Raw genomic sequence first — 26351 nt, forward strand, 5'->3', positions numbered from 1 at the left:
AAAAAAAAAATTGTATCAATTAAGCCTCTTTGCCAGGCATGGACTCCAAAGCTAACTTTCTTCACCTCATGTCTGTCTGTCAAACAGAGAATAATTACACAGTCACTGCCACATACCTTAATAGAGCACATTTTGTGCTCTAATGTCAGACCTGATGTCAGGAATCGGTTGCTTATCCCACTTATTTTTGGTTGGGGTTTTCTTTTTTCTGTTTTCTTTTTTCTTTTTTCTTTCTTTTTTCTTTTTTTCTTTTTCTTTTTTTTTTCTTTTTTCTTTTTTTTTTTTTCCCTGTATTTCTGCTTTAGTTCCTTTATTCTAGCAAGAAATACATAATCAAACTAGCAAAAGGAAGTTAAATAAATGATGTTACACTTTACAGTAGTAAAACTGTCCTGAATGCTTTTTAAAAGTTTGGTCACAGCCTTGTCCCAAAACAGGATGATTACAAAAAGGCAAATTCAGTACAAAAGCCAGTATGTCAAATCATTTCAATTAAAGCTCCAGGACCAAAATTAATAATGTACCATTAGCAGACAGTGTGAGCTGATTGACTGAAAATTGCAAAGACACATTCTGCTTTGAGTACTGTAGACCTTTCCTTACAATATTAACACTTATTTCTGTGTCTTTAAATACCCCATCAAAATAAAATCCACAGATCATTTCTGCTTGGTGTAGTATTTGACTCCTGTAAGGCCAGATGAGACCATTATGAAAATGTGCTTTGACCCCCAGCACAACACAGGGCATAGAACCTCTCTCAGCAATTCCTACCTCAGATCTGCATCTTCTGTTTGAGGTTTAGGATCTCCTTTTGAAAAACATCCAACCTTGATTTATTGCTCAAAGTGGCAGAAACTCCAGCACATTCCTTGGTAAGATCACCCTTCTGTTAATGACAGCTGCAGTCAGATAAGGTACAAGTTTTGTTCTCTTCTGATATGGTTTAGGTCTTTTCCCACTGCACTTTTTAAAGCTGGACTCAAGAACCATCAGCAAGCTGTATTAGTTTACAGACCATGTTTGTTAAGAAAAAAGGGTTTCTTTAACCAAAAAATGGGGCAAAGCCACCTTTTGTGATATATTGCACACCTTTTCCAAGGGCAATTATCAGTTCCTCAGCACAGAGAAAACCTCTGGAACAAGAAAAAATATGGTTTCTAAACCTTCTGCCAGTCCAGTGGAGAAATTAAAACACACATCTTGGTATGCTATCTTGTGGTCAGACAGCATGCCTGATGTCTCGAGGTGAACACCAGGTCTTCATTTGTTAGTGTCCAACCTCTAGTTGGCACCCACTCTTATCTTATGTGTGGGATCCAAGTTGTTCTGTTGCTGTTACATTAAGGTGCATAAGTGAGCCAGAAGAAAGGAGTGAGGGACACTTTGGAGTGTCTAAAGTGTATGTTTATTTGAGCAAGAGACCTCCACGGTTGGAGGACAGATGGTATTTGGATCTCCGTCCTGGGTCCAAGTGGAGATCATCGCCCCAGGTGATTTCATCATCCTAGAAGGAGGGCTCTGCTTGGCCCCTCTGTCTTTCTCTCTAAGCAGTGATATCTAAACAGGGGAACACACAGACAGGCCATATTTACCCAGTTCATGGGCTGAACCAGGGTTTTACAAAACTTCTCTTGGTGAAACAGCTTGGGATTTATGGTCATTTTGCTTTACAGCTCTCTGACTGAGGGACAGGCAACTGTGTTCAGACATTGTACTGTGTGGCCAAAACTGGCCAGGATGCAGAGCCTGTAGTGTCATGTGCCATCTGTGATTTGCTATGACAAGGACAGACACGGAGACAGACCTCTCCAGCCACCATCCTGCGTGGACATAGTGTTCCACGGCCACAAAGGGAAGGAGACCCTGAAGGAGAGAGGGCTGGACAGTACTATTGAGCAGTCCCTTCGGTGAGATGAATAGAAAGAGTTGCATCGAGGAAGCCCTTTGGAGGGTCCATGTGGTCCCCAGTGCATCACCCACCTCCTCCTCCTCAGGCAGGAGGAGGCAGAGTTGCTGCTGCTGCCAATGCGCCAGGATAGAGCGATCTCGGCGCGGGAGGAGATGACGCAAAAGGCAGAGCTCCCCCCAAAAAAGTGTTTCTCCAGGACGAAGATGGCGGCAACTTAGCCCAGGGGCCCAAGATGCCTGTGCCCATCGGGGGCCCCCAGCCAGGCAGTTCCGCCCCGTGCGCCCGGGGACACCGCGCCCGGCGGCAGCAGCGGCGGCAGCCGCAGCCCATTGTCACCAGCAGCGGCGGCGGCCCCGGCAGCCTCCTCCTCCTCTTCCTCTTCCTCCTCCTCCTCTTCAGCATCCTCGGCAGCGCTCCGGGAGCCCTGCAGCAGCGTCTCTCCAGTTAGAGCGGAGCGGGGAGAGAAGAAAGAGACTGAGACAGCGGTGCAGGCATCTGTGCCGCGGCTCGGGGCTGAGCAAGAGGAGCAGCGGCGGCAGGGAGGAAGAGGAGGCGAGGAGCCCTCCCGTAGCCGTCCGTCGGCAGCGGGGGACGCGGCATGCGGTTGTCCGGGCGCAGTGGGCTTTTCTCAGGAGGGAGATGGGGAGCTGCGATCTGACCATGCCTGGGTGAGAGGGGGAAAGGACCAGTCGCGCAGCCCCGCCACCACCAACTATCACCACCACTACCACCACCACCACCACCGCCACCACCACCACCACCACCATCTCCTCTCCCTCCTCCTCCTCCTCTCTCTGCGTTATTGCTCTTATCTTCTCCACGGCACTCCGCGTTGGATGGACTGGGGCTGTTTCGTGTGGTGAGACCAAGGCAGAGCCACCGGCAAAAACCAACAATATCTCGGAGGAAGAAAAAGAAGAAAGAAGAAAGAAAGAAAGAAAAAGAGGAAGAAAGAAAAAAAAGAGGAAGAAAGAGAGAAGGGGGAGAGTGGAAGAGAGAGAGAGGGAGAGCAAGCGAGCGAGAGAAGGGAAGGCAGGCAAGAAAATCCCCCCAATCTTTTAAGTCAATGCATATTGTGGTGACACTGGCAAAGGAGCCCTCACGGTGGAGTCGGCCAGGGCTGTGCGTTCCCAAAATATGACCAGGGGTGCTTGGATGTGTAGTCGGCAGTATGATGACGGCTTAAAAATCTGGTTCGCACCCCGGGAGAACGAGAAACCCTTCACGGATTCAGAGAGGGCTCAGAAATGGCGACTGTCCCTGGCATCGCTCTTGTTTTTCACGGTCCTGCTCTCTGATCACTTGTGGTTCTGCGCCGAGGCCAAATTCACGGGGACCGGAGAGAAGGAGCAGCCGCCGCCCGAGAAGCCGGAGCCCGCGGAGCCGGAGCTGCTGGCGGGCATGGGGGAGCCGGCGCCCCCCGCGCCCCGGCTCCTCGCCCCCCCCTCGCCCTCCCTCCCGCCCTCCCCCGGCAGCAGCGGCGGCGGCGGCGGCCGCGGCAGCCGCACCAACGGCACCGAGCCCCGGCACGGCAAGGCTGCTTTCCTGGGGAACTCCACCGCCAGGCCCCCGGAGACGTGCCCCCCCCCGGGCTCCTCGTCCGGGCAGTGCTTCAGCGTGGGCGACGCGGAGGCGGTGTGCCAGCGGCGAGGGGGGTCGGGGCGGCCGCGGGGCACGGGGCAGAGCCCGGCGCCCGGCTGGGACCTGACGGATTTTTACCTTTCCTTTTGTAATTCCTACACACTTTGGGAGTTGTTCGCCGGGTTGTCCAATCCGGACACTTTGAACTGCAGTCTGGATGTGGTGCTGAAGGGGGAAGGCTCCTGCAGCCAGTGCGTCCAGGCTTACCAGCGCTACGACCAGCACGCTCAGGAGAAATACGAAGAGTTTGAGGTTATGCTCCAGAAATATTTACAGTCGGATGAGTACTCGGTGAAATCGTGTCCTGAGGATTGTAAGGTAGGAGCCCCTGCTGTGTTTCCTGTCCCTGGCTGTCGGGCTGGCGTGCCTCCCTCGGCTGTTGTGGCTGCCGTGGACCCTGTTGTGCCTGCTTCGGTCTGTGCCCCTGGCGCCGGCGGCCGCGGTTCTCACGGTGCAGGCGATGCTGCGGAGGGTATCGGCCGGGATGCCCCCCTTAGCGCGTTATTAAAACAGAGGAAGAGAGAGGGGGAAGCTTGAGAAAACGCAAAACGAAGTGATCCTCGGTCCTCTGGGAGCGTAGCGCTGGATTTCCCCCTCCTCATGAATATGCGATTGGCTCCGGCTCGGCTGCCGGCTTCCAGCGGGCTGGGATGCGACTTGGCGGCAGGCAGCGACAGGGTCTGCATGACAATGAGCGGGGCTCGGAGCGGCCACTGGGGTCGGGGCTGCCCGACGGCGCTGCCCTGGCCGCCGGCCCTGGGTGTGCGGCGGCCGCGGTGCCCGGGCACGGGCGGCTCTCCCCCCGCGGGCCCCGGGCGCGCACCGGAGGCTCCGGTAGGTTCCGCCGGGCGCTTGGCCCGGGGCTGGCGGTGCTGGACGGCGGCAGAGCGGTGCGGCGCCGGGCCTCCTCGGGAGCGGGAGCGGGACAGTGTTTGCAGGCGCTCTGCCAAAATCTGTGGAGCTGGGGAAAGCTGGAGGACGAGAGTGTCTGTTGGCGGGCACCGCAGTGACCCTTGGTTGGGAAGTGATGGTGACAGCGTTTCGATAAGCCGCGGCTGTTTCCTTTGGTGCCACTGGTGACGGCTCAGAGAGACCCAGAGGCTTTTCTTTTCTTTTGCTAGAAGGCAGAGGGTCCCACTTTGGCTCTTGTAGATGTTGCCTTCTCTGTACTTTTACACAAGATTAGTTGGCCTATCTCTCAAGACAGGGCAGAAGAAAAGAGTTGTCCTCGGTGCCTAAAATAGCTAAGGGCATGCTTTTCTTCCTGTTTGAGTACTTGGTAGGAGGTGAATATTTCTGCCCTGAACTAGATTATCTCAACTACTGTAGCACTAACCAGTCTGAACCAAATTCTGTTTTAGCAGTGGAACACAACCATGCACGCCAATCACTGCTCTAAATAGGAGGCCTGGCAGCACCTCTGCGCTCTGTAACTTCAGCAGGGCCTTCTGAAATCATTTAATGGTAACAGCCTATGCCTAAACAATCCCATTCACCAATCACTTAGTATAATTTTGTGCATATATTTGCCCCAAAAATGGATCCAGAGTCCCTCCAGAAGCTGAAATAACCTGCTATCTAATTGGATAAAGGTAGGAAAGTTGCTGTATTTTTTTTTTCTTTCTAAACTTGAAAAAAAGTAAGGTAGAATCACCAGAAGTGTTGACTCAACTGTTTTTAGATTGCAAACTGTGTGTGTACACACTCATTGCATATATGCTATGTACTCAGTTACTGATAATGTAAACATATTTTATTTCCAGTGTGAATTGGATAAGTAAAAAAGGGTATCCAATGTAAATAGATCTCTATTGCTGTAAGGAAATCTCTGTCATTTCGGTAGCTCTATAATTAGAAATTGACCTACTATTCCATGATGCCAAATGATCAGCATTTTCATTCCTCAAGTGATTTTTTGTATCACAGTTTAGTTTGACTGAACTTTACCACAAAGTCCTCAGTTGCTCTACAGAATATCAGGGTATAAAAGGTTTTGGAAATGAACAGAACAGCAAATTTATGCTGTTTAACGATTTTCCCTTCACACACCCAATGAGGAGAAGTACTTTTTTAATGATAGAGAAAAGGTTGTTGACATAAAAAATGATTGTGTGAAACTTTAATGAACTAGACAAACGCCAGTGACCTACATTTCTGCGGTTCTGAATGCCAGATGATATTGCTTTATGTTTTGAGAATTTGGCCAACCAATCTGTGTTAAAAATGAAAGATATTTCAGAAGGGGAAAGGAAAAAAAAAAGCCAAACCATGGGTGCAACTTAGTCTGTTTTCCCTTTCTCCAGGGAATCTGGTGGGCAGTGCGGGTGCCCACCCAGTGCGGATGGGGAGCGCAGTGGGGCGAGCCGCGGGGCTGGGCTGGGCTGGGCTGGGCTGAGCTGGGCTGGGCTGGGCTGAGCTGGGCTGGGCTGCACTGCGAGGAGGGCCAGGGGACCGCTGTCCAAGGTTCTGCAAGGCAGCGCACGCAGAGCCCGAGGTCAGGCGGAGGAGATGCCGCTCTCTGCCCCCGTGCCCTGGTTTGGTGTTTCTGGGTCCCTCTGGAGCCTTTTGATTCGGGTGGATAGTTGCGAGAGCCAAGCGGATGGCACGTCCAGTGGTCTGGCGTGTGTGTTCATATGCTTGTGCATGGGCTGACCTGGAGAGTGTAGAGGTGAAACTGAAAACTCAAATACTTTGTGACTGTTGTAATATTTAGTTTATAAAACTCAGGACTTGGATTTTTGGATTTTTTTTGGTTTTTTTTTTTTTTTTTTTTTTTTGTGTGTGTAAGTAAATATTAATTTTTTTGCATGTTGTATATTTAGCTAATTCTTAGGTAAAGCATCAGAATAGAAAATAACTTGACATATGTGTGGTTTAGGTACACATTATTTGGTGGGCGTCATGGTTTATATGGTGACCTGCTTTTTCTTTTAAACAAAGTTCTAAAAATACTTCCTTTACTCAATAACCATGTATATAAGCCTTGCCTCAATGCAATGAAAGGCTTGTTAACTAGTCTATTTATATTTAAGATGTCTTTAGCATTCTTGGAGGGCAGCTTTGTTCACAGAAAAAGAGATATTTTCATCCAGTTGACCAATTATAGCTGATGACAAACAATAATAAAATTTACTCTGAATAACAGTCAAGGATAAACTTGCAATTGGGTGTTGCTTCCCCCTTCCCCAACTCACCTCAAGACCATACACCATCCTCAACTCAGCCAGTTCTCACAGTAAAGTGTGAAGGTTATGGTGGGTTTCTCAGCAAGTTACGCCTTTCCAGAAAGTGCTCTTGGTAATAACAGATAGTACCTATCACAAATGCCTTTGATGCACGACTATAAACTTCAGACTTTATGTTTTCATTCTTTTATCTGAAACCAGAAGAAGATGAACTATACTTTCAAGATATTCTGTCTTCCACTACATGTCTTCTGGTCTCTGAAGAATATTTTAAAGTAAATTGCTTTATATTGCAGAATTTTGTAGACAGGAGTTGTTTGACTTACAGATCACAATTAGCTATTCTGTGTGGTGAGTTTCAGTTTTAATATATGAGTATACTCAAGCTTTTTTGTTTGTTTTTCTTAAGTGTACTGTCCTGTAATTAAGGTCTTACCATCAAACTTCTATTGAGTTGCATTGGGGTTTTTGAAAAATTTGTAGAAAATGCTGACAATTTTTAACATTTAGAAAACAACTATTTTTGGTGGTGTCAATGAATATGTATATGCCTTTTATATTGTTTGTATGCCAGTATACTTTATGTATTGTTTAGAAGCTTGGGATGTCAGTGTTGTCTCACTATAAATCTGTCTCCAACTTATTTCTTATACACTCTTCTTAAAGTCTGATGTCTCTATATACTGTTTCCTTGTCTTGATAGTCACATATTAGTAATAGCTAAACAGTAAACATAAGAGAAATATTTGAATTTATTACATAATTGACTAGATGGTGAAACAAATTTCTGTAGCCTTATTGAATCACTAAAGTAGCAGAGTAACTGGAAATCTGGATTTACACTTCTGCTTTTCTGTTTGAAATTGAATTCAGAATTTTAAAAAATGCTTATGAAATCTTGTTATTGCCTATTATAAATTTGTGGGTATTTTTGCAGGGATTTGTCTTGGAAATATGTATAATTTCTTGGTTTCCAGAAAATAATTTTTATATTCAGTGTGTCACAGCACAGTATTCAGACAATTAACAGAAACTGTATTGGCTTGATGTTGGAAGACACAGTTCCTCATTATGACTTGTCAGCCTTCTATCAGGGGAAATACTCAAGCTTTTATTCTTAAGGCAGCAGGCAATCGTTCTGTGGAATAGAAGAAAATTCTGGCTACTTCTGATTAAGAACTGGGTCAAATAACTAAGTAGGACATAAAATTGTAAAGATTTTTAATATTTTTCCCTTTTTTTTTTAAGGTGGAGCTTCTATCTGTGTGATTAAGTGTCAGAGGCCAGGGCTTTCCTGATAAATGTGTTTATGAGTGTTTGGACAAGATACCAGTCATCATTTTTGACACAGGTTTCCTTAACCTAGTGCAAGTTGAGAGTGTTTAAAGTGTGGCCTTTCTTAGCACTAGTTAAAATATTGAAATGTACAATTCAAGTAAGTCCATATCTTTAAAATAGCATTAAAATAATTTGTTTTCCTTCATAGAATATCAAAGAGGAAAAATAAAAAGATACCAACTCTTCTTACATCAACATTGCTAAAAAGCAAATTTTGGCTGACATCCTAGGTGCTCAATGTGTACGCAGAGTTTTTTGGTTTTCAGGAATTAAATATCATTTGATAACTTCTGATTTGAGGATTATGGTATTGGTATCAAAAATATGTCATAGAATACATGAGTTATAATACTACTTAGTTGAAAAATGTGTGTCAATAAAGGCTTTCATCGTTAAGTGCAGATTATATAGTTGATAGGAGTATAGAGTTGGTATTTCTCTTACTGAAGAACTTTCTTTGATCCAAGAACTGTGCTCAACTACTTTTATTTGAATAAGAGGGTGATTGGAAGTTATTTAAAACAATTAAAATCACATTTCTTCTTAGATGTTATCTGGAAATATCAAAGCCTATATGAATCATTACTTTCCTAAGAACTTTTTCCTAAACAGCATATGTAGTCTAATTAGGTTTTGATTTAAAATCTCCATTAAGCTGGCAGAAAAGAGCAGATGAGAAATACAAACCCAAAAGCTCAAATGATAAAAGAACCCTTCAGTTACAAAAGATCACATAGAGCAGCATCTGCCACAAAGTTAGATATTTCAGTTGCACATATTAATCACATATTTATACAATGATAGTTCTATGAAAGAGTGATATCTAAACTAATCAGAAGAAACCCATACAAATTAAACCTTGAAGATCTGTACTTGTGGTTGAATACAAACAAGAAAAATCCCCACATTAATTACTGAAGTAGTGCCTTTTCTGAATCTCTTGAAATATAATTATTTTTTTAAAATTATTTTTTCAAAATGAATACTATGCTTTACTTAAAAAAATACACAATACTTAAATGTTTACACTTTTTAAATCTTTGGTATAAAATACTGTGAAACTAATGTGATTGTATAAATTGATGCTTGAACAGTTTTATGTTCAATTTGTTCAGGTGATTTTTTTAAAAAGTAAATGTTGAATTATTTTTCAAAACTAATTTAAGAAAAAGATGTGGATGAATTTAGTATAACTCTTCTTGTAGTATTGGTATACTTCAAGAAGCAACCCTGACTATGTGCTAAGGGATTTGTATTTTGGCCGAGAATTTTGGTACAGCAGTCAGGCTCAGTCTCCTATTTTGAGCTAGGTGAATGGTACTGCACTCAGGGAAGACTATGCACATGCTTGTGGTCATTCAATAGCTTAAATGCTTTACTGGATCGGGGTCAGATTTCTTCACTCCTAAAAGAGAAATTCCCCAGGGTGTTCTTTCCAGAAGTGCATTAACCCCACATAACTTTTAAAAGTTTGCATCTAGTTGATCATCATGGTACTCATCCCATTCATAGTGTCAATGGGTACAGCATTCCTGATTTAGGAAATAAAAGGACTGCAGATTACTAGCACAGAATAGTTGAAGTGCATTCCACCCTAATCCAGTAACCACCATTTAATGTTTCAGGGTATTAATGTCCCATTGTTTGGGGCCTCATGGCTCTGCCCTCAATTTCAGTTTGTTCACTTGTTCTCTTTACCTCAAGCAGTGTGCTTCGCACGCACCTTGCAGAGACTGTGACAGCCTTGCTTCTTCATTTCAGGTTCTTCTGGGAAAGGTAATCAAAATGCAAATTATAGTTCTATCACTTATCCTGCCTAAAAATCATTTGGTCTATACTTAGTCATTTATAACTTCAGTCTTGCACTAAGATCCATAGTGTATTTAGATCTGTGAATTGCCTAAAAGGGAAAAAATAACTTAGAAGCTGAATTCTTAAATGTTACACTTTGATAAATATCAGCCATAACACCCCAGAACACAGAAAAATAAAGTAGTCCATATGACAAAAAAAAAAAAAAAAAGCAGCTAGATATCCATTATTCACAAAAAATATAAAAGTTTAGATTCTCTTTGTAGATTCTAAAGAGGACATACTGTCATTTTATATCAGATACAAACACTCCCATCCACTGTTGACTTCAAAAGTCATATTAGTTGAATTCTAACAAAGTGATTTTGGATTAAAAATTAAGTTTGGATGAAATTATGTTTATATGTAAAATTTAACTCTGAAAAAGTTTGTAAAGTCCTACTACTTGTGCTGTCCTACACCAACCTAGTGAAATCACAACTGTATTTCACTGCTAGGGTATCTATATTCTGTTGCTGAAGAATCTGTGAGCTATGTAATCTGCTTCTTAGGGATGAGAATGGGAAAGAGCCTTCTATGACATAAGTGCATTTTCATCACTTTTTTTTTTGAGAGAAAACCAAAATCTTCTACATATGACTTTTCCAGTTGTTATTTCTGCTGAGAAACTAGACAATAACAACTGCAGGTCATCTTCTTAACAGACATTTTTGCAGGTAGATCTGCTAGAGATTGTTTATTTTATTCTCCCTTCTCTCTTTACAAGGAAGGTAGATTTTTTGGGAGAGTGGAGTGTCTGTGTATGAGAATTTCTTCCCTTAGTCCAAATAAGAGGAAACTCCCAAGACTACCCAAACTCCCTCCGTCAAGAAACACACTTATGCCACTTTGCTACAGTAAGCATACTGTACTTTTCTAAGTACTTTTCACTGTACTTTTCTCTTGTCAGAACTGTAGAGCAAACATCTCCAAGTGAGAATGTCTGTGAGCTTGATTTCCTTTAAAACATCAATCAGTTAGATGAATAGAAATGTAGTGAGGCACTGGAGACATATTCTGGCTTGTAGAGAGATTTGATTAATTTGGAGATATGTTAAAAAAATAAAGACCAAATTTCTTTTTGGATTTGTGAATTCACCTTGCTTGCAAGCAGTGTAGGTACATGAAATATGTGAATTTCTCTCTCCTTTAGAACATGCACACTGAAGCACTATATCCAACTAGGTCCCAGTCCATAATGACAAAAATAATAGGGCGTAATGTAAGTGACTCTGAAGTGAAGCTGATCAATGCTTGATACTCTCCCACCCTTCATCTCATCTTGCCTCCCCTCCTTTAAAAAAACTAATAGATGTGTTTGAAAGCTGTATTTGACATAGGATTGGTCTCAAGCCTGTATGGAACAATCTGGTATGACCCTTTGAAGCACTGATTGAATGCAACAAAGCTGTTGGTATGAATGGTGATGACAAATGCTGAAGTGACGAACTTCAGCAATTATATATTAATATTTTGGTCCTCTGAAGTGTGTTTGAGAGCCCGATGGAAATGTTCACCTTTAATATCTATTGATTCTGAGAGTTAATTCAGATGCTTCATCTTTAGAAGAAAACCTCATGATTAAAAACACAGTAAAGATCATCTGAAGTTACCAGCAAACAATATGTTTCAGTCTAGGTTTTTGGACGTTCTCAACAGCTTGGAAGTCATTGTGGATGTTTTAAATGATTTCAGCAAAATTAGAAGGAAATGGGACCAGACAGATAACAAATAAAAACAAAAGGTCCAAATTTTCACTTTTGAATTATGATATTGTCATTTTAATGATTTTTTAAATGTTGTGATTTAGGTTATTTCATTATTAAGGTATTATATTTTCAAATATATCCATTATAAATTTTTTAAAAGGGAGAAAAAGAAAGAAATTGTATTATGTTTGCATTTTGGAATGTGCAATGTGTTGCAGCTTTTAGGAGATATTTTCCATGGAGGAAGTATGATATCTAGAGTGCTTTTTAAATACATGTTTAATTCTTGTTGATCCTCTGCATGTTAGATTAGATGTTGCCTTCAATTTGCCTGAACACTTATGTAAATGGTATCTTGGGCCTGTCAACAGACTTCATCTCTGTTAAGCATCATAATGAAGTATCTTTATTACATTTTAAAGTATTAGCAATCCAGAATCAGAGGGCATTCTTTATTAAGAAGATGGAAAAAAGATGAGATACTTTGAAAAATATTTTTCTCATTTTATTAATTCTTTTAGGAGAATAAGAGAGTTTCCAGAGTTTGCTGATTGATGATTTGCTAATCATTGCTCTACATTGGTTAGCTTGCTTTCTGTATTTAGGGGGTTACACTTACAAGTTCTTCCTAAAAAAAAAATAAAATGTATGAGACTCATTTATTTATATAAATACTTGGATTTCAAGGGAGACCTTGAGCAACTCTTAAATACTTTAATATCTATATTAAGTCAATTACATCTCAGAGACCTCTGTATGCAGTAATAGATGACTAAATGCTAGATGATAAATATAAGAATTTATTCATGTAAATTTATTTTTCATGATGAACAGTATACCAGATGGAAAAGCTTTTGCTAGTTTGGAAAGTATATTCTTAACTCATATTAGTTGATTTGTTGCCCTCATGCATCAAGAAAATACAATATTTTACTGGTATAACTTCATTTAGAGGGGTATTTTTTCACTAGTAAAGTTACATTTTCAAAGGCACTAAAATCATCTCTGCTGAGACAAATTTTTGTATACACATACACTGGATTAAAAAACAGCTGTTCTTCAAAATAAAACCCAGCTTGTAGAACAACAACTAAATGGCAAATGAAAAGTCCAATCTGGTTTTAGGCTATTTATATTGAGAATAAGTAAAGCAAGTATATATATTTGAAAATGCACCCACAAAAATTAGATGTGAATTTTATATGACTACTCTTAACATTGCCTTCATCTATATTTGTTGAAACTGGATTTCTGTATAGAGGGGCTTCAGGATAATGAAGACATACTTCATAGCTGGAAGTGAAAATTCCTGTGTATTGAACAACTTACAACTCACTATGCAACTGGCTGCAGTTATGTCTGGTATAGCACATCACGCTTCAAAAGTAAATTATTTTTAAAATATAAGAGAACTATAAGTTCCAGCATATATTAGCAAAACTATAGCAATAAAATTATGTATGTAAATTGTAATTTTTATAATTAAAACATCTACAAGGAATCCCAAATCCATGCTTTGGTAAAGATTAAAATCTCTGAAGGGATTAAAGAGAAGTATTACTGTAACATCTATTTAGAATACTGATTGTTAGTAAAGTCCTTCAGCAAGTTTCTGGTGGTTTCCCAGTGGGATGTGTCTGTACTGATTCTAGCCCTGTTAAAGCCAGGAAATCAGTGTAAGCAGTGGAAAAAGATCCACGTCATCAGAACCTCATTTACTGGCCTTTTTTATTATTTAGTAAAGTATCCCAAATGCATCTGTTTTGAGATAGTACAAATTTTGTACCTCTAGGGGTATAAACCCATCCTTGAATGTTTTTCCTTTCATACTATGTTCAAGCTGTAAATATTGTGGCACAGTGCTTTAATGAGAGACTGGGTGTATTGCAAGCAAGGTTTTCTTTTTGCAGAAGGGAGCAAGTATGGGAATCTCACAGCATCCTGTGAGTGGGGATGCCCCAGCACTTGCTGCCTGCCTGGAACTTAGAAGCTCTGCCCTGGAGCAGGGCCAGGGCTGAGGATATATTAGGATTAGATTCCACTGGCTTGAGGTTCTGCACTTAAAAAGGGAAGCAAGTCAAAAACATAGCCAAAGTCCCCTGGGATGACTTTTAAAATTCTTCATGCATCCAGAGATGAGAGATGTTCATTTCCAGTCCTGTTCTGCTCTGGAGTTAAAGTCTTGATGTAATATTTCTACAGAGAACCTGACAGAACTTGGACCAGTATTATGAAGAAATAGGACTTTCTGAACAAGCTACATTTGAAATATTACCCAAATTATACTGAAAACAGAAACAATGTTTGTATTTTTACTGTTTGTTTTTGGTTTTTTTTTCATTTATGCTTTATAATGTAACAATCCTTGGGGAAATGACCCCTATTATAAGCTGAGTTTAGCTAACAAGATATAGCATAGCACTGGAGTTCAGGAAATGAGGCTTCCTGTTTTATATTCCAATTCAGTTAGAAGTGCATTATGGTTTCTTTTGTCTCTATTTAAATCTCATAATTGTTAAAGTCGAACCTTATAAATGCACATTTTTTGTTGCAACCTCACCATGAATTTAATGAAATTAAATCATTGATGTAACAACAGCTTTTTAAAATCTAGGTACTGAGATTAATTCCTGGGACCAGAGCAGAGAAAATGTACTGCAAGCCAGTCTCTGTACGACAGATATGAATTTAAAATATTATTTTATTTTCATTTGTAAATATAGGCCAATTTTCTTTAGTCAGCAATCCACAACAACATAAACCAGACTAACTCCATTGAAATAAATGGCTTTACTTGAATGTAATGCTGTTTTGAGAGGAGGAACATGATACGTTTAAAACTCAAATATATGAATTCAGAAGGACAGTTTGACTCAGACAGATTTGTTTTACACACCTTGCTACGAAAAACAATATTCAGACTGCTTTAAATGCTCATTTTCCTGTCTTTGACTGACATTACTAATTTGTTATTGTTGTTGGATTGATGGTTTTTTCCCCTTTGTTGTTGTACTTGGTCTTGATTGTGTTCTCTTATTCTATTGATTTTTCAGGCACTGCTGTAGAAAAATATTATGAGCTTAAGTTGTTCTGCTATCCAGGGAGAGGAAAACCTTGACGAAAACAAAGCAAAATTATTTGCCTTTTCAAGCCAAGGGTGTAGGTCATCCACCAGGGTTAAAAGGAGAGATGATGATCAGTAGTATTAATAGTTTAAATCCAGAGATGATGCTTTGATTGGTGCAAAGACAGTCTGTATTTATGCTGGCATAAGCACAGCAAAAAAAAATTAAGTGTAAGTTGAAGAATTGATCAGGTAATGGAAGTTTTGCTCTGTGGTACACTTCAACACTTATAAAAAAGGTAGTAATTTTAACACTGACATCTCAAATAAAAATTATAGGTTTGATACACACATATGTGTGTGTATATATATGTATATGTCTTAAAGGAAGTGGAACAAGGAAATTATTGATGTAGGATTAAGTATCCTGGAAAGGCTAGGACAGTTCTGCAGTAGTCCTGTGGAAATCTGAAAAGTCATGAATTACAGAAAATTAAGAAGTACAGGAAAATGTAGCAATTGTTTATAAATGGTCTTCTTCTTTTTTCAGGATTTTTTTGTTTTCTGTGTGGAAGTGTAAATTACTTACAGTATTTTCTTTCTTTCATCAATACTTCAGAAAGGTTCCACAGTAAAAGTAGAATACAAATGCATCTATTGTTGGGATGCCCACTAACCCTGTCTTACACTGGTCTTCACAATGCATTTGTAGAGACCCTTTCTGGAATATTTTAGATTATTTTTGTTTCTGTGTCTCTATTTGCACATTACAAAAAAATTTATATGTGAGGGTTTTTTTTAAGACCAGTATATTTTGATCACTGTGATTATCTGGGAGATCAGGTTTTTATTACTGTTGTATAATGTAATTTTTATATTTTTTCTGCAATATTTTAAAGGGCAGAATGGTGTTAGCTTGTTCAATATAAGCATGAATTACAGTGACTTCCCAAATATTTCTTTAAAAGTGTTTTTAGTTTCTGGTGTTTTGTTTTTTTCTGATTTCTACAGAAACAGTCATCTTTAAATGATGGTATGAAAGTAATTATTTACAGCGTGTTTTTTTGGGTTTTGTGCTCAATAGTTTTTAATGTAGGTCTGATTTGAAGAGTGCCAATAGAAGTTTGGGATGGAAGAGATCTTTTTCTTCTTTTATAGTTGTTTAGACTTGCAGGAGGAGGAGATATGTTTTGTAGTTTGCAGAAAATATTTGCATCTCAGAGTATTACCAAAATCTTAACTGGTAGTGAAGATCAGTAGCTCATAGGAAGAAATATAGGAAGAAATGTGATAGCTGTGATAGCTGTGAATATCAGTAGGCTTTTTTTTTTTTTTTTTTTGGTTCCTCTAAAGTTGTACTCCTGACTCCTGAGTACAGGGTAAAGTATATATGAATACAGAGATGTTTGAAATGATTTTATGATATGTTTGAAAGAGAAGCAGAAGACCTGAAACCTTTTAGAGGTTTCTTTTCCCTGCAAGTAAAGCATTACTGGGGAACTTAACTATTACAGTAATTCAGCAGTTCAGGAGGCCATAGGGGGCAGGTGCACCATGAGGTGCAACTGTGATATTGCTCACAGGGCTGGTCCTGCTTCACACTTTGCTCCTGACTTTGTGTCTTAATAGAGTTAAAAGGCAACTATTTATTTCTTACAGGGTCTGTAACAAATCACAAGTGCCTGAGCTGAGCACAGACAGCCTGCAGACCTCAGGCTGTCTCCATCAGCATTTCAGTTCAGGTCTGAGGTGTGCTTTGGGAGCTTCCCACTCACTCCTGCTGGCACTCTTACTGCCCCTTGGTTCACCAGCCAAGCTGCATTGCTGTCTGCTGAATGCAAAGGCATGCAGGTGCCCCAGAAGTGCACCCATAATGAGCAGCAGGCACTTTTAGGGATGTGCAGTCGCTAAAAAGGACTGGAGCTAGCCCAAAGTAAAACCAACAAAACACATGTAATGGGGGTACCAGGCTCTTGGCACAGTCTCAGTTTAGAGAGTGTCTCTACAGAGTCACACTCCCTGTTAATACTCATATAGTTATGGTTAAAGAGGCTGAAATTCAACCTGGAGATAATTCCCAAAGTATCTCAGCAATCTCTTTAGGACTGCAGCTCAAGGCCCTGAGCCAAATTGCTGAAATGATTCACTGCACCTGGCTCTAGATAATCATGGCAGTAGTGATCATGTATTATCCCTTTTTATTTTTTTTTCTTTTATCTTCTGTTGGCATGCCTGTGAAGGTGATGCAGATTTTTTGCTCAGTGCTTTCCCTGCATCTGCCAAGCCTCTGTGCAGCAGAACCACTGCAGCTCTGCTGCATTTTGGGTCTGCCTCTGTCCTCACTGTGGATTTCACAGCACCTTCCCAACACACAGACATAAGGCTGAACAGAACTGTCAGTGCTTCATTGTGGCAATTCTAGAGTTTTTAGTTTCAGAATGGTGCAAAAAATATCTAAATAATAATGAAAAGGAAAAATTTTTGTGAGGGAAATTCTCAGCAGTGAAGCTAGTCTGTCCAGTCTTCATTTAATACTGCCCTCACTATGTTTTAATTGTATTTTCTTTTTTCCTGCTAAAATAAAGAAAAAATACTATGATGCAGTGTTCAGGCTAGATTTTAGGTAGCCACTGAACTGACAATTAGTTATGCAGGAAAGCCTAAGTAGCTGATTTTTTTTTTAATTATTTCAGTTTCTATATACGTGTGAAGACTTCATTTACTTTGGCTCTCTTCAGCATACAAGACAAAGGTGTGTCTATGTTATGGATTGATATTATTTTTCTTCACAGAGTAAGCCTTTTTTTCTTTGAATGATTAGAAATTACTGTGCAGTTCATAAGAAAATAGAACATTGGAAGAATATTTCTCTGCTGATAGACTATTTGCTGTTAGTATACAAGGAACTACCACCTTTCCAGTTTTTATTATTTAGATATTTTTATTGCAATATGCCCAGTAATCACAGGTCATTGCTCTTGAGCCCTGACAATTCATGCCATGTATTGAGCTTGTTTTAAGTAAATTTAATGGACTTTTAGGAAGAAAATCAGTTCTTCTAGAGGTCATATTCTAATAGTAACAATGTTCCTGATGATCTGTTTGTTTGGGGTTTTTTTTTTGATGTTTTTAGCCTTTAGTAACCATCAGGAAGCTTTCTTACCTTTTCCTCAAGCTTGAAACCTGAGTAGGGATAAAAGGAGGCAAGAAAAGTGATATACTGACCTAGCAAAAGTGGATAAAGAAATAATTGGCTGAAATAGTATCAGTGTGTGTGTGTGATTGATCAAAACACGAGGAGAATACCTGCCAGGTGATCAGCACTTTCTCCACCACCAGATGTTACTGACCTGACCAGGAACTGCAAGGGAGACCCTGCAGCAGAGACAAGACATTGCCCAGCCAGCAGGAAAAGCAGTCAGAGTGGCAGACAGCCAAAACTGCAGATGTTTAGCTAAGGTCAGCATAAGAGTAGACAGAAAACATATTCACATAAGACTTCAGTCAAATGTATCTCAGGTTATACTCATGTTGCTTACCCTGAAGCCTGAAGGAGCTGATACTGAAGAATGACAAAACTGAAAAGACTGTGTCTTTTGGCAAGCCTGTCTGTAGGAACTGACTACTACACTGCTCAGTGATCTGCTCTGGGAATAAGCTGGAAAGGTAAAATGAATTTTACACCAGATCAGAAAATTGTTTGTTAGTTTGTAAAGTTTCTTCTTAATTCATATTAGGTAGTAGTCAATTTATCATGCTTATGATTCAATAAAATACTTTTCCATATTCTTTTCTATTAATACATTTTCATATATGAAGGGATATCTTACTTTTAGAGATAATTTCACTTTCAAAGGTACTTAGAATAGTGTTCAAAATCATTATTTTCTGTAAATGTGTAGCAATTACACCAAAATTTCATCAAAATCTGGTTCTTGTTGTTGCATGTGTTAAATCTGTTGGTTCTTTTTAAAAATTGAGTAAAGATTTCTGTTCCTATAGTTCTTAAAGATTTTTTTTGTGTAGCTCCTCTATTTTTTTTAATATATATCCAGGGGCAAACTATTAGATTGAAGTGGAGACTAGGGTAGAAGGAGATGCTTATATTTCTAAGAATTATATTAAAGAGGTAGAGCTAAACCAGTAATCAAACCCAGGAAAATAAAATTTTGAATATATTGAGGGATATGTTGCCTATTTGCTCCATACAATTTTGAGCTGTATTAGTGGCTACTGACTGATGAAGGCATTTAAGTGCAGTCTCTTGTTTGACAGAGAAGGATTTTATTTGTATATTGTCCATATAAATGAGAATGTCTGTACATCTGCTGTAATGTAAGAGTTCCCTACATCTCTAACACATTACAATGTGGGTGTTACCTGTGATTCTTGGCAAAAAGGATGCATGTATCAAGTGTTCATTCATTACGACTTTGCTTTTAGCAGCTGCCTCTGGTAGACACTGTTTCACACATTACTATTGCTTTAATTATCTAAAGGAACATGGGTACAGGCCACACTTCCTGGTTTGATGCAGCCAGGATTGTCCTAAATGCATTTCCAATTTGTGCCCACCAGTGGTAAAGATGACAACTGCAAACATCTTTTAGGATCTAGCTATCCTTTTCCCTTTATTGTCCATCATTACCCAGCCTTTTCTCTTTATTGTTCATCACTACCCAGCCTTTTCTCTTTCTCTTTCCTCCCTCCTTAAGCTATCTGCCAAACCTACCTCTCCCGATGAGTTTGGCTGTGGGTCTTTGATGTGGTAATATTCTGTACTACAAAGGACAATTTTCTGAAAGGGGGAATAAACTTTGAGTATCCATGGCTGAAGAGCTGTTGCTGAAAAGAGTGGTTTATGATGTATAGAAGTTGGGATAAGAATAAGCTGTGTGCCAAAGAAATAGAAGATGATAACTGCAGAGGTAGCTGGATTTTTCATTTATTGTTTGTGTTGGTTTGATTCTGGCTTGCTGTACTGAACAGAGTACTGTGAGGAACGTTTATGTATAAATCCACAGAAAAATCTAAGTCCTTCTTAGGACTTAGTAAAATGGTGTTACATTTCAACTTGGCAACATCAAATGAAGAGTTCTGTATCTTTGATTTAAATAATAATGAAAAATAATTTTCTCTTTTAAATCTGCTATTTTCAGTTTTGCTGAATTCTTTATTTGTCTTATGAAGAGAGTTAAGTAATGATATAATTTACTTAATTTATGATCTAAATTTACTTATTAATTAGATCTTTTTTTATCTCTTAATCTAAAGGTGCTAGGCTTCACCCCTAAAAAAATAAATCTCAGTCTTTGTAGCCTTTATGCCAGTACTCTTCCCTTTTTCTTCACTTTCTCAACAATATCTTTATTTTAGATTGTGATTAGTGCCAGAGAAGTATTTTCATTGGTCTGTGCTTATCAAGAGGGTCTTCCCCTGCCTTCAGTGGTCATACTGGGTTTTTAATTCTAGATGAAGTATTTCATATGGTTCTTTCCCCTGTGCTTCTATTAGGCTTGGCAGTGCTGCATTCCATCTGCCATTGTTTCCCCTTTCACTGAGCTCTTTTAAGCAACCTAAAAGCTCCTTGGCCTGTTTTGGCCTTAATTAATCTAAGACTTGTTGTGTCTGTTGTAAACATTTCCATCTTATTGTTAGACCCATTTCTGGATGATTAATAAATAGATTAAACACTTCCATCCTTTGTAAAGAACCTGAGGGCACCCGCCTGTTAACCTTTAGCCACACAGAGCAGTGACCACTAATAAATGCATTCTGCTTCTCTGTTCTCCTCTTTGTACTTGATTTCTAGTCAATGACAATGCTTTACTTCTCATCCTGTGTTTACTTGGTTTCTCTAACAGCCTATTGTGGGAAGCATTGTCAAAGGCTTTTTGGAAGTCCAGAAAACTTGTATCTGCCAGTTCTTTCTTATCTGCTATTTACATGCCAAAAGAATACTAATAGGTTAAAGACATATACAGGGCATTAAGGCTTTTAACTTTGATGCACATACTTAACATTTTTGCTTTTAATTGGCTCCTCAGTTATTTCTGCAGTAATATGTGTGTGTGAAGCTGAATTCTTTCTCAGTTTCCCTCAGGAGTTACATGAAGATCGCTGCTGTCCTGTGTGGTTCAGTACACTATACTAACTGATTTCAATGCGAAACTGCATAATTGTGGATTTCTTTTGTTTAATCTTAAATTGCTTTGGGAGTCTTGAATAAACAGTCTCCCATTCTTGAGATACATCAATCTTTTACTTATTTATCCGTTCCAACAATTCCTCTTATGATACTTCAATCCTCAAATGTTCCTTTTCTTTATTTAGAAACTCTGGTATATCCTCGGCGCTATGAGTCAAAAAGAGATGTAAAAATTTATATGCTTTCTCTCCTATATACTTATCTTGTTTAGTTTCCCCTTTAACTTATTGGGAGGGGAGTCATGGTCTCTCTTGGTCATATTTTTTTACTTAGTTGCTACATATATTCTCATTTAACCATCCCACTTCTCTCTTCAGATATACCTGTCATTGTTTATGCATCTTATACACCATAGGCACTTTGTGCCAGGTGCACTGGAAAATCCACAACCCTTGCACTCCCAAAAGTAACTTGAAGCTTCCACGTTCAAAGATCTGATTGGCTTGAAATGTAATTTATCTATTTTATTTTTATTTTTAGCTCTGTAATCCTTGGAAGGGAGAGGAACATGTTCTCCTCAAAGATGGGTGCAGAATTGGAGCCATGTGTGCTGGGTAATGCAATAGCGTCATAGCTGGAAAGGGAATAACAAGGTAAACTTACACTCTGTTGAGAAATCTAGGACAAAAAAGAATCCTGGGAATTCTTACTGATACACTGTTTCTAAGTACTTGTTTTCCAATTCTTTCCCCCTGTATGTGCTGCAGCATCTATGCACACACATGCCTCATTTTCTCAGGTGTTGCTTTATAAAACCATTGTACTATGCATGGGTTCTGTACCCCGTTCATTCAGAGAAACAAGCAGGTTTGGGTTTTTTTTAAAACTCTCTCCTCCAAAAACCCAGCAGGTTTGGGGATGCCATTCTGCACTATTTGTATAATTGCCTGCTAGCTGGAGAACTCAGTTAAGAGGTAGAGAATTTGCTGGTGTTATGTTCGGTGTCCTCCACAGCTTGAAGATATTCAAAGGCACTTGAACATAGTGAAGCAGTGGGAATAATATCGAGTGGTAGCTGAAAGGCTTAAGATGAGAAGAAATATGTAGCAATAACTTCCTCTGCCTTCAAAACTATTTGGTCTTTTCCTATGTATTTAGAGATTTCCGACTCGGTTTTGCTGAGAACTTTTTTTAATGACTAGTAATAATTCTAAAAGTATTTTGATAAAAAAACTCAAGCCACATCTGCTGAATTATTTTTGAGCATATATGTCTTGACATTGCTTTCACCTCATATAGAACTCTGATGCTGAACAATCCCCTCCTCCTTTGAGGAACAAAAGGTGCTTTTATGTCACAGAAAGTGTGGAGTAACTGTTCAAACTCTCCTACCTACCACATTAATGATTTTGGACTTAGGACAGGGCAATAGTGGAGCAGCTAGCCTGTTTGAAGCCATTCCCACCTGAGTATACCTACATCAATATATGCCCTCCAGGGAATGTTTTGAACCATTAAAAGCTACAAGGTTTGAAACTTTACCAAAGCTATATATATGCAGCAAAAGACCCAGAGGAACTTTTGCCTCACTAATAGCTTCTTCTGGGTCTTTCAGCATACACCAGGGCATATTACAAACATCAAAATATGCTCAGTGGAAACAGGCTACATTTCAGCTCCTCCAGGGATGTTTTACAGTGATGGGAATAGAATCCCTTCTCTGTTCTACTCTCATAAGCATTCAAGTAGGAATTACTTAGGAGCACAGTCTCAGAAAACAGTGTCTAAAGGATATTAAGAGAAATGACCTGGCTTTCAGAGATGCTAAGCACTCACACGCTGAGTTAGGACACAAATTAGGATCTAATTTCTATCACATGGAAAAACTTAACACAGGAAGAAATGCTTTTTAATGAAACTAAGACAGTTTAATGTACTTGGTAGGAAAAAATGTAGTCCTTTTTCAGTATGAAATTTTTTTTTCAGATTTTTTTATATTTTCCAGTGATCATTCTGGATACTTCTGTAAAAGCTTCTTATAGCCACAGTAAAGTATAAAATATTCTGTCATATCATTAAAATGTATTTTGTTGTGAAGGTTACTAAGCATACAACAGAAACAGTGAAGACAGTCTATAAGAAAATTATTTTTTTCACTACAAGTGATTTATCTAGAGATGCTGCTGATGCAGTAGCCAGGTACAATGCCTATGTCTCTTTACATGAGAAAGAACATGCTCTCTATAGACTGGCAGGAGGTGAGTTTTCCAGATGGAAGAAGAGAAATTCAGACAGTGTGGTGTGCAGATCTCTTTTACATAAACCTGAGCTGCTTAGCTGACTTAGTACTAGGGATTTTGTGCTTGTAAACAACTCACTTCAAGTTGACATCATGTCAGGTTTTGCATTCTATTTGGATGTGATCAGTCGTACAGGCAGGGGCAAAGGATTTTGTGATAAAGTATTTCTGCTTTCTGTTTAGCTAGAAAAAGACAATTGATGGGCAGCTGAAAAGGTATTATAATAAAAAAAATTCATTTGATTTGATTCCTGGTTAAGCAGCATATTAAAAGAAGTTCTGCACTCGCTGTGTAAAATTGTGACAATAGAAAACTTTGGAGAAATCATTACTTACACATTACTTTTCAAAGATTTACTGAAGGTCAGAATCTTTATCACACAGTTTTTGAACAGGTTCAATATTGTTTTCTTCCTTTCTGTAATGAAAAAAATACCTACTTACCATTTACCTAGTTAGGCTTTTACCCAAATATTTTCCAAAAGATGTCATAGACAAGGTGAGCTCAAATTTTTTAATGTAATATTTCAGTCAAGAGAAGTCTTCCACAAAGGCTGTTTTTTTCTTCTTCTAATAATCACCTCCTTGAGAACTGACTGCTTGCCAGAACTAGTCTCCTCTTGCAGAAGCTCACCATTCAAAGAGTGAAGGAGCACACTTACTTAGCATCTTTATCAAGTGGAGGCACTTTCCATACTGCAGCCTTTTGAGACAGGTGCAGCACGAGCTGCTTCCTTGTAGGTGACATTCCATGGACATAGCATTTCAGGTGAGACCCTCTGGAACACACTCTGGGCCATGTTCATTCAGCATGTCATAAAAAGGACAGCAATTGACTGGCTTAGGATAATCCCTTGTGGTTTCCACCATAAAACTGGATATGTTTTGCTCTGCCTGGCCTGGCTGTAAGATGTTTCCGTGTACAGGATGTTCCCATGTGCTGGTAATCACTAGCAGTTGACTCAGTTCCTTGAGATCATGAGCAAGAAAAAGCAACAGTAACTCACAGTTTTGCTTGTAGCTTGCATTAAGATCAAGCAAAAATAGACATTTTGAATGAGCATTAGAGAAAAGAGTTAACTACCTTTTTGAGCAGAATAAGTGTTCTCTCTACACAGCACCTACTTTTCTAAGTTTTTTTCCCACTAAATCAAGAAAATTAGCATTAAAAGCATAATTAATGAGCTCCCTGTGTCCAAAAGGAAACCAGGGAATAGCTGTTTTGGAAAGATGACTATCACTTTTTTTTGTTTGGTTGTTTTTGTTGTTTTGGGGTTTTTTTTGTTTAATAGAGAGAAGATTATATATTGTCATGCAAATTTAAACTTTTAAAATGTAGAAACTGCAATGAACTTGAGGACATTAAAACTGAGTCTGGATTAAAAATCCGCATCAAGGTACATTAAAATAACAATGTTATAAACATCTCAAATAATTTTGAAGCGGAAACTTGACTGGCTATTAAAGAAAGTTTAGACTGACTACCATGTGATGCTTTCCGTCTGTAACACCTGTAATACTATATTTATGTAATGGAATTTACAAGAAAATCTTATATAAAAACTTGGATGGATGGCTTTACTCAATAAAAAAAATTATGTGCATGAAACCTGTTTTCTGTTTTGTTAATTCAGAGATCAAGTATGGTATCCCAGAACTTCTTGGATCTAGGAGATCAAGTGTGTTTATTTCAGGCTTTATGAGGGTTAGGGAGTGTGTATTAATTTCATTGCTTTCCATTATCCTCCCAGGTATTTTTTTTCCTCAGGTCAGTTTTCTTCAAAAAGGCAAAATAATTTGCTTAAAGAGAAACATCAGCTTTATTTTTGAGGGACCAAATGCACACTGACAGGAAAAATTAAAATTGACTTTTCTACACTACAATGAAGAGTTTTGCCTGGAGTTTAATGATGTTCTGCATCTTGAATTTGTATTTAAGGTTACAACATGCTTTAGGCTGGTAATTGGCCATTACTGAGTTAATAAAAACATAAAATGACCTATCTTTTCTTGATGTAAAAAAGCAATAGCACAGTTTCCCTTTAGACGATTTGAGTGCTGTAAAATATAGCACAAGTGGAGTCAGTTAAATCACTTTTCAATTCCAGTTATGAACAGAATTTGCAAACAAATTGTTTCCTTCAGTACTTTGCACTTCAATCTAAAAGATGCTGATCTCTCATAGAAGAATTAGATTTGCTAACATGAAAGTACATTGAAGTGATGGCCTTGGATAAGAACTGTGTAAGTTACCTTTTTTTCTATACTGAAAATTTTTATGAAGAGGGAATTTTCCAATGTGACCTTTACAATTGTATTCCATCCATGTATTGATCCAGGGGCTGAAGATGACCTAGTAGACCTTAGAAGTGATATTTAGTTTGGAGTTGTTTTTCCTTGTCTGGAAAAAAAAAGCATCCCTGAATTATATTTGTTTCACTGGCAGAAAGCTAAATCATGACTCTTCTGTAAAGTCTGAATAAACAAGCTTTATGAGGGGTTTTGTGGGATTTGAAGGGATCGAAAGAAATCCCCTTTTGGGCTGCAGAACACTTGGGATGTAATTTGTCTTAACAACTTTTGCTGTCCAAAAGCTAAGTGTCTGGTTAAGCAAGTTAACTTGGCTCCCTACACAGTTAATGGGGAGAAATGGTTTCCTCTCTTCTCTAAATAGGCATTTAAAATGGCTGGGTTGAATTACCCTCTGGAGTTTCTGCACTCTCTCCATTAATTAGGGAGAGATTCATCAGTTCCTAGCTTTAATGTCTAGAAGTTAGACTTCAAAGTCTTAGTTAAGCACTGTGTATCAAAAAGGAAAAAAAAAACAGCATTTCCAAAGAATTGTCCATCTTCCTCTAATATTTTTTGCGATAGGGCAAATAAATGTATGAAGAGAGCCTAAGGTGACAGATATCTAAGATGGGAGGTCAGACTAGATAGCTAAAATTAAAAGAGATTAATTTCTCCCCGGTTTCTCAGACAGCAAGTTAGCCACAAGAACTGCAGATCAGGTGTTTCTGTGCTCTGAGGAAAGTAGGGCTATGAATCCATCATGTTATAGATGTGCTGCTGGTCTCCCATTGCCTTTTCTCCTGATTTTCTGTTAGGAAAAAGCTATATGGTACTTCAAAATATGTTTGAGAAGTGAAGTGCCTCTGCAGGATGTCTCTGCATCAGAGCCTTCTGCACAGTGGAGGCTCTTGA

At 39.1% G+C, this 26351-nt stretch overlaps 1 protein-coding gene across 1 annotated transcript in view; it reads left to right on the top strand.

Moving 5' to 3' along the window:
- The first annotated feature begins 3049 nt into the window (after positions 1-3049).
- The window catches only part of NALF1 (NALCN channel auxiliary factor 1), a 445199-nt gene continuing 421897 nt past the window's right edge, over positions 3050-26351 (top strand). The window contains exon 1 of the mRNA XM_054655028.2: positions 3050-3871. Coding sequence (XP_054511003.1) covers positions 3050-3871 — 822 coding nt within the window. The remainder of the gene's footprint in view (positions 3872-26351) is intronic.

The sequence above is a fragment of the Agelaius phoeniceus genome, chromosome 2 (genome assembly GCF_051311805.1).
Source record: "Agelaius phoeniceus isolate bAgePho1 chromosome 2, bAgePho1.hap1, whole genome shotgun sequence".
NCBI classification, from domain to species: domain Eukaryota; kingdom Metazoa; phylum Chordata; class Aves; order Passeriformes; family Icteridae; genus Agelaius; species Agelaius phoeniceus.